Source organism: Myxine glutinosa, chromosome 3 (assembly GCF_964187855.1).
Source record: "Myxine glutinosa chromosome 3, kmMyxGlut1.1, whole genome shotgun sequence".
Classification (NCBI taxonomy): Eukaryota; Metazoa; Chordata; class Myxini; order Myxiniformes; family Myxinidae; genus Myxine; species Myxine glutinosa.
This window is the reverse complement of record NC_136263.1, coordinates 127821849-127834351: the sequence shown is the minus strand read 5'-3', so window position 1 is coordinate 127834351 and position 12503 is coordinate 127821849. Positions and strand designations below refer to the sequence as shown.

At 42.2% G+C, this 12503-nt stretch overlaps 1 protein-coding gene across 2 annotated transcripts in view; it reads right to left on the bottom strand.

Annotated features, from left to right (window-relative positions):
* The window catches only part of LOC137423217 (transmembrane protease serine 2-like), a 245594-nt gene extending 234826 nt beyond the window's left edge, over positions 1-10768 (bottom strand). For both annotated transcript variants that reach the window (XM_078774546.1, XM_078774545.1), the window contains exon 1: positions 10665-10768. In XM_078774546.1, the coding sequence (XP_078630672.1) occupies positions 10665-10694 (30 nt within the window). In that variant the 5' untranslated portion in view covers positions 10695-10768. The remainder of the gene's footprint in view (positions 1-10664) is intronic.
* Between the last annotated feature and the right edge of the window lie 1735 nt (positions 10769-12503).

The window sequence follows — 12503 nt, the reverse complement described above, 5'->3', positions numbered from 1 at the left end:
TCTCCACGCATGGCTGGCGGACTTCCTCTCTGGTCGTAGTCAACATGTGGCCCTGAATGGGTTTCTCTCATCTCCTCTTCCTGTTCAGGCTGGAGTTCCCCAAGGTAGTGTTCTGGGCCCTGTGCTTTTTCTGGTCTTCATCAATGATCTCTCTGACTCTCTTGAAATTCCTCTCTATCTCTTTGCTGACGACTCTACTCTCTGTCGCTCCATTCCTCATCCCTCAGATCGGCAGTCTGCAGCCTCCTCACTCTCTGCAGACCTGGACAAAATCACAGACTGGTCAAACAAGTGGAACATGTCTTTCAATCCTGACAAATCTCACACTCTTACAATGTCTCTCCGAAAGGACCGACTGGACAACCCTCCCATCTACTTTCTCAACAATCCTCTCCAAGAAGTTCTGTCGCTCAAGCTTTTGGGTCTCACTATCTGCCATGATATTTCTTGGGAAAACCACATTTACAAGCTGGCCTCCAAAGCCAGTCGCCGACTGGGCATCCTCCGTCGTGCGAAGTCCTTCCTTGGCACACCTGAGCTCCTCACCACATACAAGGCTTTCATCCGCAGCTCAATGGAATACTGTTCCCCCCTCTGGGCTGGTGCTCCTGCCTCACACCTTGCTCGGCTTCACGCTGTTGAGGCCAAAGCTTTCAGAATCATTGGAATCTCCTGCGATGTAGTCAACGCCGAGGGCCTTTCACTCACTCACCGCAGGCAGGTTGGTGGTCTTTCTGTCTTCTACCGACTCCTCTCCGGCCTTGCTCCCCCAGCTCTCTCTGTGCTCTGTCCCCCCAATATTCCTTCAGGTCGCACAAGATCTGCCTGCAACCCTCTTATGGTTAAACTGCCAAAGTCTAGGCTCGCTGCTCACCTTCACTCTTTCATTCCCCTTTTCTCCCGCCTCTGGAACAAACTCCCACACTCCCTTCAATCCCACTCCTCCCTCCAGGTCTTTAAAACAGCTGTTCACCACCATCTCTTATCTTCCCCCATCGAAAACCTTGATCTTTTCTACCCCCGGTAATTCACCCCAGAGTCCTTGCAGTGTTCATATGTTTTAATCCTCTCCCACCTCCCCCCAAGTCCTCCCGATGTCCCTGCTCTCAAATGTTGTGTTTGTGTCCTTCCCCCTCTTCCCCCTCTCTTTTGTGTCCTTCCCCCTCGCTCCCCATCTTGTCTGCCGCTCCCCTTGTTTTTTGTGTTTTGTGTGTCGGTTTGTCTTTTTGTGTGATTAATGTTAGCTCTTTCACGAGCCTCGATCTTGTATACAAAAAAAACAAACAAAAAAAAAAAACAACCAAAAATACCCTGAAGACAAAAAATACCCCAAAAACCCAAAAAGACCCAAAGACCCTTAAAGACGAAGAAGAACCAAAAGACCCTTAAGACCCAAAAGCCCCTGAAGATCCTGAAGACCCCAAAGACCCAAAAGACACCAAAGACCCTTAAGACCCAAAAGCCTCTGAAGACACCAAAGACCCAAAAAACCCTGAAGACGCAAAACACCTCAAAGACCCAAAATACCTCTGACACCTAAAATAACCTCAAAGGCCCAGTTGATCCAAAAGACCCTGAAGACACAAATGGTCCTGAAGACCCAAAACACCATGAAACCCAAAAGACACCGAAATGGTCAAAGATGCCTACCCCTCTGAAACGACGTGTGGTGAGGCACGCAGAGCGCGCCGAGTCACGCTAGCTATTATAACAAGCATTCTGAGTATTGCGCTGCAATACATGTCCCCTACCAAAGTTCAAAGTGCCATAACTTTGTCAAAAATGATCGAATATGCAAATTTATGCACGGTTGATGCTGGTTTTAAAACTTGATCTGAGGTATGCTGAGACACGTGTGTCACGCCTCGCCTCGTTGATAAGCCGCAAGGTCGCTCCGTGGAGCAGCCTGCACGTATTGCACTGTGTGGATTATATAAATTATTACTAAATCACGGTCTGAGGTACTAGCGATTCAAGAGATATCTATTTTTTTTCTTCATATTTTCGTTTAATTAACGATATCTGCCAAACCACGTGCCCCATCGCAAATTCTAAAAGGGCATTTTAGCAGACTGACATGCTGAACAGATTTGTGAAGTTTCCCTTCGATTGGATCAAAAATGAGGGAGGGGCTCGGTTTTAAAGGTTCATGCTTAAAAACGTCATAACTCTGAAACCATGTGAAGCATGACGTCAAGCTCGCTGACTTTTTTGTTCGTCATGGGTATGCGATTCTGCCTGCAAAGTTTGGCCTCGATCTGTTTAGCCGTTGCAGAGAAAAAGGGGTTTTCGTGTTTTCACGAAAAACAATATGGCGCCCGAACCACGTGACCTGTGATGTCATAATTACCATTAAAATATTCTACAGACCGAGTCCATCATAAGGTGAAAAATTTATCTCAATCGGTCCTAGTATTGCAGACAAATTGGTTTTTAAAGTTCAATTAAAAATTAAAATGGCACTGAGTTAAGGATCATCAGAATTATCAGAATTCCCAAAGTTCAAAGTGCCATAACTTTGTTAACAATGATCGAAACGTCGTGAAGTTCGAACTTGACCTGTAACCTATCATGAGGAAACCATGTGCCAAGTTTGAAATCATTAGCATTAAGCGTTTAGAAAAAAAGTCCGGAAAACTGTTCTTTGTGTGACGGACTGACGGACTGACAGACGGAGGGACGGCGTACAAACCTATAGTCCCCTCCGGTGTACACCGGTATAGGGACTAATAAAGCAAACGTATATGGTTATGTCATTATGATAATATGCGACGAGAACGTCTTCTTCTTCAAACAAAATGAACACCCTCTTAATTAACCCTCTTAATTACGTTTGGACTGCTGACACCCCTCATAGTCAGGTTCACTATGTTTTTTCGTTCAATTTTTTTTGAGATTAGTAAAATTATACATTTTTGGAATATTCAGAGTATGAGGAATCCAAAAATTAATGTTTACATTTGCGTAGACACCTTTGCGAAAATGACCCTCAGGACAGTGATGAAGATCTGTAAAAGCATATTCCTGAACGGTGTAGACCTAGTAGATCCTGTGTATAGGACTTATAGTTCAATCTGATACTACCTATAACTTCCTATAACAACCTATAACTTCAAAGGACTTGCAATATCATGTATTATGTAATACAGTTATATCACAAATATAAAGACAATGGTTTACAATTACCTTTGTTTGTTGCTTTTCTATAATCCTGAGCACTATTTTGAGGCCTTTATTGGATTCCTTGACCCAGAAAACACAGGATTAGCATATTTAATTAAGTTTCTAGGTTGACCAGAAGCTGAGATCGCGCAAAATATGTATTTTATGGCGGCCATTTTCAAAATCCAAAATGGCGGCCATGCAGGTGTCTGTGCAAATGCCAACATTGATTTTCGGATTCTCCATGCTCTGACGATTCCAAAAATGTACAGGTTTGCTAATCTCCCAAATTTTTGACCGAAATTATATTTGTTAACATAGTGAACCTGACTCTTCATCACTGTCCTGAGTGTCATTTTCGCAAAGGTGTTTATGCAAATGCAAACATTAATTTTTGGATTCCTCATACCCTGAGTATTCCAGAAATGTATATTTTTGCTAATCTACCAACATTTAGAACGAAATTATATTTGTTAACATAGTGAACCTGACTCTTCATCACTGTCCTGAGGGTCATTTTCGCAAAGGTGTTTATGCAAATGCAAACATTAATTTTTGGATTCCTCATACCCTGAGTATTCCAGAAATGTATATGTTTGCTAATCTACCAAAATTTAGAACGAAATTATATTTGTTAACATAGTGAACCTGACTATCAGACCTTTGACGACCCTTTAATTACCCCAACACCCCAAAGAGCCAAAGTACCTGTGAAGGCCCTGAGGCTTAAAAAGGCCCTGAAAACCCAAATGGCCCCGAAGACCCAAAATATCCAAAAGACCGAGAAGAAACCAAAACAACCAGAAGACCCAAAACACCCCGAAGACCCAAAACCCCGAAGACCCAAATGGACCCTGAAGACCCAAAACACCCCAAAGACCCTGAATACCCAAAAGACCCAAAATACCCCGAAAACCCAAACTACCCTTAAAGGCCCCAAGGATCCAAAAGACCCTGAAGACACCGAAGACCCAAAAGACCCCCAAAGCCCCCGAAGACCCAACCCAAAACACCACGAAGACCCAAAACACCACGAAGACCCAAAACACCACGAAGACCCAAAACACCATGAAGCCCACAAAGACCCCGAAGACCCAAAACACCCCAAAGACCCAAATACCCTTAAAGGCCCAGATGATCCAAAACACCCTGAAGACCCAAATGGCCCCGAACACCCAAAAAAAACCCCGAACATTCAAAAGACCCCAAAGATAAATAAAAAAGACCCAAAAACCCTTAACGACCCAGAGGAACCAAAAGACCATCAAGACCCAAAAGCCCCTGAAGAAACAGAAGACCTAATAGACCCCAAATACCGCAAAACACCCCAAAACACCCCGAAAACCCAAAACACCCCGAAGACCCCAAAATACCCCAAAGACTCAAAAAGACCCCCAAATACCCAAAAAGACCCCAAAGACCCAAAACACCTCAAATACCTAAAATACCCTGAATACCCAAAATACCCCGAAGACCCAAAATACCCCGAAGACCCAAAACACCCTTAAATACCCCCCAAATAACCAAAATACCCCAAAGACTCAAAGACTCAGAGGAAACAAAAGATCCTTAAGACCCAAAAGCCACTGAAGACACCGAAGACCCAAAATACCCCAAAACCCCCGAAGACCCAGAAGACCCCGAAGACCCAAAACACCCCAAACACCCAAACTACACTTAAAGGCCCAGAGGATCCAAAAGCCCCTGAAGACCCAAATGGCCTTCAAGACCCAAAACACCATGAAGACCCAAAATACACCGAAATGGTCAAAGATGCCTATCCCTCTTAAACGACGTGTGGCGAGGCACGCGGAACACGCCGATTCACGCGAGTGTATATAAAAAGTCATCCACAACCTTTTGAAATATCGTGCCATATGTCGGTTTTAGTTCTGTCACTCAATGGTGAAGAATCACTTCAAAAAAATTCTCTGATCCGGATCCGGATTGAAATCTTTACCGAAATTGAACGAATTCTTCCTTGTCACACATCCAACCTGTCCAACAAGTTACGTCCAAATCCATCCACAACATTTTGAGATATGCTATATATTGTTTTTACCCTATATCTCAATGGTGAAGAATCACTTAAAAAAATTATCAGACCCAAAGCCAAATACGATTCTTCCCCAAAATATAATTATTTCGTCCTTGTCAAATATCCAACCTATCCACTAAATTTCGTCCGAATCCATCCAAAACTTTTGGAGATATCCTGTTCACAAACAGACAAACAAAAACAAGAAAGGACGTCAGGAGATAGGTAGCCTGAAAGGTATGACAAAAATAGAGAGAATCAATAATTGATTGAATTTTTGTATTATAAAATAAATACATTTCTTAATCAATTGGCTCATATCATACCTAAACCTCCACTGTTTCATCCTAATCTGCAATTTTTTGAAAACTAATTAAGTAATTCATTGAAAAAATTAATAATCGATTAATTGATTAATCACTAAATCAAAAATACCGTTTATACCCAAATCATTTGGTCACTGTCATGTCCAAATATCAGCTACCTAGCTGAAAAGGTGGCTGAAATATTGCCGAGACGAGAAAGAAAATAAATAAATGATTGCCCAATTGTGCAATGAAAAGAAAATTAAAAAATCGTAAAATAATTCATTTCTTAATCAATTGGCTCATAGCATAGCTAAACAACCACTGTTTTATCTGAATCTGTAATTTTTTGAACATCAAGTAATTAATCGAATAATTAAATAACTAATATTATATCAGCTTCCTAGCTCAAAAGGTGCCTGGGATATTGCCCAGATGAGAAAGGAAATAAATAAGTACTTAATAAATCCATTATAATTAAGAAATTTAATAAATTAATAGATTAATCAAAAGGTAAAAGACAATTTTTGCGAAAGCACTTGTTCACTATTGTGCCCAAATTTAAGCTTCTTTGCTCAAAGGATGGCTTAGATATCACCTGGATAAACAAATGAGAAAACCTTGACCTTTGACCTATATAATCAAAAAACATTGACAGCCTCACTTTTGTCCTTTGGAATCCTCTGGCAAAGTTTCACGAAGTTGCTGAAAGCGTTCGCGAGTTATCGCACTCACAGACAGACAAACAAACAAACAAACAAGTGAAAAATCACTCATAGAGCGACACTTGGCAAAACAGAACAAAGTGAAATGGCACTAAGTAGAGCATCGTTTTAACCTCAAAAATAGTTGGTGGTTGAATTCAGTTGGATGATAAGAAAATCCTATTCAAATTTCAAGTCAATTGGATGAAAATCGAGGCTTTTAGAAATTTGAAAAAGTGGTTGACCTTGGGCCTATGTTGACCTTTTGGCCTATGCTGATCTCAAAAATAGTTGTTGGTTGAATTCAGTTATAAACTGATGTGTATATCCCATTCAAATTTCAAGTGAATCGAATGAAAATTGAGGATTTAAGAAATTTGAAATTGTTGTTGACTTTCGGCCTATGTTGCTCTTTTGGCCTAAGGTGATCTCAAAAACAGTTGGTGGTTGAATTAAGTTTGCTGATATGTAAATCCCATTCAAATTTCAAGTGAATCGGATGAAAATTGAGGATTTTAGAATTTTAAAAAAGTGGTTGACCTTTGGCCTACGTTGACCTTTTGGCCTATGCTGATGTCAAAAATAGTTGGTGGTTGAATTCAGTAAGCCAATATGTAAATCCTATTCAAATTTCAAGTCAATGGGATGAAAATTTAGGATTTTAGAAATTTGAAAAAGGTGGTTGACCTTTGGCCTATGTTGACCTTTTGGCCGATGTTGATCTCAAAAATAGTTGGTGGTTGAATTCAGTTCGTCGATATGTAAATCCTATTCAAATTTCAAGTCAATCGGATGAAAATTGAGGATTTTAGAAATTAGAAAAAAGTGGTTGACCTTTGGCCTATGTTGACCTTTTGACCCCAAAAATATATAGGATTTTGTCGGACCACAAACTCGACCATTTGGTAAAGTTTAGTGAAGATCACTTTAAAATTGTGACCTCTAGGCAAGTATAAGTGAACGGACAGACAAACACACACAAAGAAACACACACACAAACAAATACACACACAAACCGGAGTGATCAACATACTTGCAAAAAAAGAAGAAAAAAAAATTTGCCAGGTAACAAAAGAGACAGACCAACATATGAGGAAAATTTGAAGGTGTCATGCCAATACTTCATAAAACACCCCGTCTCTTCCCCCCTCCCCTCCACAAAAACGTTGCCATAGATCCATAAAATTGTCCATTCCATTAATATTAAAATAGACCTTAAGATTAAAATTGATCTTGATCAAAACTCCGAGTCAATTGAATGAAAATTGATTATTTTTCAAATGAGAATTGATGATTTTAGAAGTTTGACCTTAAGTTGACCTTTGACCTTTTGAACTCAAAAATAGTTGGTTTTCCCATTCAGAGACCCACTATGCTACTCCTGTTCAACTTTGAAGTAAATGAGATGTAAAATGACGATTTTAGAAATTTGACCTCAAGATGAACTATCCACTAAATTGTTTGTTTGTTTGGCCAAGCTATAGATAAAAAAGAATACCCGTGTAAAGAGGCCCTGGACCTCAAAATCAATGGGCTTAGTTGTGACTACCTGTACAACTTGGTAAAGTTTCATGACGATCGGTTTAGAATTGTGATCTGCAAGGGATTGAGAAACAGACAGACAAACAGAAAAACAAACAGAATAACAAAGTGAAACGACCAATATTCTTGAAAAATATTCCATTTTGCAAATATGAAGTAGACAGGGGTGAAAACATAACCTCCGTCCACCTTCGATGGTGGAGGTAATTAGTAAAAGGTGGGACAAGTTTTCTGTATTTTCGATGAATATTTCCCCATCAGTTGCTATAGGTTTTGATTCAGCGTAACTTATATTCATACTTTTTGTTTCAAATTCATCTTCCATTGTCTAGTCTTTCAGACATCAGGCATTGCGGTGACATATTTAACCATTTTCCGAAATGCTAATGTTTTTGTCAATTTGCATTGTTATTTATTTTATGTACACTTGTGTATATGTCCTTCTGTTCTTGCGCTACTATCATTAATAGGTTACCTGAGCGGTATCCCCCTTGACCTGCAACTTAAACTTGTGAATATTGTAAATAAAACGTGCAGCTGTTTTGTTGTGTTGAAGACAATATCTGTGTCGATCTCCTGCCTTTTACAATGGTTCCCCAGATAGGGGCCCATAAAAGGTTAATCCGGTACTATGGAGAGTGAATGTCCGGTGAATCCGGTACTATGGAGTGAATCTCCATTCCGTTGATCTCATTTGACCTTATCATTCCTTTTTCCTTGTGTCACTTTGTTTTGTCAACAGAGGGTTCAAAGAGCAAATTAAATTTACCATTCAGTTTGGTTTGTTTGGCATTACCATCTGAACCTATGCTAATCCCAAGTTCAAATTCCATATACAACAACAACAACATGCATTTTAAGGCCATTTCCCTGCAAGAGCGGGGGTTAGGCTTGCGGTCCCCATGACAATGTTCTCCATTTTGCCCTATTTTCTGCATCTCTCCTTGTTAACCCCCTTGCCCGCATGTCTTCTTCCACCGTCTTTAGCCAAGTCTTTCCGTCCTCTACTTCCTTCTACATTCATTTCCATCACTCTTCTCAACCAGTCACTTTCATCCTTCCTCAACACATGACCAAACCATCTCAACCTGTTCCTCTTCACAGCATCAATCACAGGCTCCATTCCCATCATCTTTCGCAATTCATCATTTGTCTTCCTCTCTCTCAACGATACTCCGCACATCCACCGAACCATTCGCATTTCCACCCTTTCCAGCCTTCGTTGCTGCTCTACATTCAAGACCCATGTCTCGTTCCCATAAATCATAACACTTCTCACACATGCAGCATACACCTTTCCCTTGAGCTTCAACGACATTCCCCTCCTCATCAGCACGCCACTCAGTTCCCGAAACTTCTTCCATGCACATCTCACTCTAGCAACCGTTGCCGAGTCTGATCCACCTTCTCCATTCAGCATGTCTCCAAGGTAGCAAAATGTTTTCACACCTTCCAGCTTCACGCCGTCTCCAAGATCCAACTCAACATTTCCTCCATCTGCAGCTCCCTCTGTGCACACCTTACATTTGAATGTAGCTGCCACACTGGTTCATGACCCTCTCAGACCACTACATTTTTGATGAACCCACTCAGCGCACATTGTACATTGAATGGAGTTCACTCCGACACCCTTCCTGCACACAGCACACGGCCACTTCCCAGTTCTTTCCACCTCACCACATGCTTTACCACTTCCCATCACCTTCGTCTTTCCTATATTCACCTTCAGACCTTTTGTCTCCATACTTTCCTTCCACTTGTTCATCTTTTCCTTCAGTCCATCCATACTTTCCGCAATCAACACCAGATCATCTGCATACAACAACGCCCACGGTAAACCCTCCTTTACGGTCTGAGCCAGCACCTCCATCACAGCTACAAATAGTAGTGGACTTAGTACCGACCCCTGATGCACTCCCACCTTCATCTCAAACTCACCACTGTTCCCGTCCTTCGTCCTTACAGCTGTGCGTGCTCTTTTGTACATTGTCATCACAACTCTGATCAACCATTCCTCCACTCCTAGCTTCCTCAATGCCCATGTCAATACTTCGCGTGTAACCCTATCGAATGCTTTCTCCAGATCAACAAACCCAAGAAACAACTTCTTCCTCTTCTCCATGTACTTCTCCTGCAACTGCCTCACAATAAAGAGCGCGTCTGTCGTTCCTCTTCCTGGCATAAATCCAAACTGCATTTCGTCGATCTTCGCCTTCTTCCTTCCTTCACCTTCAAATTCCATATACAGTAGTCTGTTAATTTGTCCATTGAACACTAACGGCCTTGCATATCCTGTATTAAGTTTTATAATGTCCTTGATCTGCAAGTAATTTCTGAACAAGCTCCACCATTAGCCTTTGTTAATTGCAAAAACGAAATAAAAATAAAAACCGAAAAATTCAGCTCCTTTTTCCTGGCACTGTCTGTACTCGAACTGCAGTTTTGTTTTGCAAAAACAAACTCGTCTAAGACGAACCCCAGACAAGCCTGATGATGATGACCACTGCTTTTTGCATCTTCAGATACATATGGCTGCCGAAGCAGTTGGGCACAATCCTGGACAGGTCGCCACTCTGACGTAGGACACTCGAATGTCTCATTCATCCCAGTAAGCTGGTACTCATTTTGCCGACCTCGGAAGGATGACAGGCTGTCAACCCACCTGGTGTCAATTCAACGGCCGGAAAGGGCTTGATACTCAGGACCTTGTTGTGGTTATCTTAAGCCAGCCACCTTAACTGTGAAGTCAACATCCAGCGACCAAGCAAGACTCCTCAAGAGCAAGTACTCTACCAACTTGGTTGTTCTGCCTCTCAAATTAAAACTTCCATTTAAATTAACTTCCTGTCAAACCACTCATTCATGTTGAGTTCCCACATTCATACCCGGTAATAAAATAGAAAACACAAGTACCTGTGTCGGCTTCTCTCCAGCGCCTTGCATTATTAAGGTGTGCACTTAGATGAGCGCCGCATCCGCAAAATGAAGAGGAATGTACATTTTTCTAGGTTCGGTTCGTTTTCGTGACGTCAGCGTTCAGCCCACGTTGCATACACCACAAGCGGGTCGAAGCGCACAACGTCAAGGAGGATTTGGGAAGTTCCACGATGATGCATGCTCTTGTTGTGTGGATGACCTCACTTCATGTACGGCGCGTTTTGAAGTTTATGTAAATTATTTTGTTTAATATTTTGACAATTCAATTAGTTGTAGTAAATGTTCCTGGTGGGCACGATAACCAAACGTGCAAGGACTAGTGAGTAATTCTGTACCTAAAAAGGAAGAAAATTAAAGAACAGCCATTAGTTTTTTTTTTTTTTTTTTTTTTTTGTATTCAAGATCGAGGCTCGTGCAAGAGATAACATCACAAAAAAACAACGGACAAAAAAAACCATACAAAAAAGGGAGCGGGAGACTAGATGGGGAGAGAGACGGAAGCACAAAAGTACAACAGCAGAGACCAGAGACAAAGGAAGATATGTGGGAGGGAGATGGTTTGGGGGGGGAGGCATGGGAAGGCGGGGGGGGGGGGGGGAGGGGGGTGGGAAAGTATAAAATACAAGGACACTGCTGGAACCTCCAGGAAAGAAAAAAGTCGTTATTTCAAATAAAAGAAGAAGTGGATTTGGGGTGAATTAACGTGTGAAGAAGAGATCAAGGTTTTGGATGTGGGAAGACAAGAGATGGTGGTGAACAGCTGTTTCAAAGACCTGGAGAGAGGAGTGGGATTGAAGAGAGTGAGGGAGTTTGTTCCAGAGGTGGAAATAAAGAGGAATGAAGGAGTGAAGGTGAGCAGAGTCTTGATTTTGGCAATTTCACCAGAAGAGGGTTACTGGCAGATCTTGTGCGACCTGCAGGAAGATTTGGGGGACAGATCACAGATAGAGCTGGGAGGAGCTACGCCGGAGAGTAGTCGGTAGAAGACAGAAAGACCACCTACCTGCCTGCGGTGAGTGAGTGAAAGGCCCTCGGAGTTAGCTTCATTGCGGGAGATTCCAATGATTCTGAAAGCTTTGGTTTCAACAGCGTGAAGACGAGCTAGGTGTGAGGCAGGAGCACCAGCCCAAAGGGGAGAACAGTATTCCATTGAGCTGCGGATGAAAGCCTTCTTTGTGGTGAGGAGCTCAGGTGTGCCAAGGAAGGACTTCACATGACGGATGATGCCCAGTCGGCAACTGGAATTGGAGGCCAGCTTGTGAAATGTGGTTTTCCCAGAAAAGATCATGGCAGATAGTGAGACCCAAAAGCTTGAGTGACAGAACATCTTGGAGAGGATTGTTCAGAAAGTAAATGGGAGGGTTGTCCAGTCGGTCTTTTCGGAGAGACATAGTAAAAGTGTGAGATTTGTCAGGATTGAAAGACGTGTTCCACTTGTTTGACCAGTCTGTGATTTTGTCCACGTCTGCAGAGAGTGAGGAGGCTGCAGGCTGCCGATCTGAGGGATGAGGTATGGAGCGGCAGTGAGTGGAGTCATCAGCAAAGAGATAGAGATGATTTTCCAGGGAGTCGGAGAGATCATTGATGAAGACCAGAGAAAACACTGGACCCAGAACACTGCCTTGTGGAACTCCAGCCTGAACAGGAAGGGGAGATGAGAGAAATCCATTCAGGGCCACACGTTGGCTACGACAAGAGGAAGTCCGCAAGCCATGCGTAGAGGTTTCCATGGATACCAACTGAGGAGAGTTTGGTGAGCAGAGCTGGGTGCCAGACCGTATCGAAGGCACGTGATATGTCAAGGGAGACAGCTCT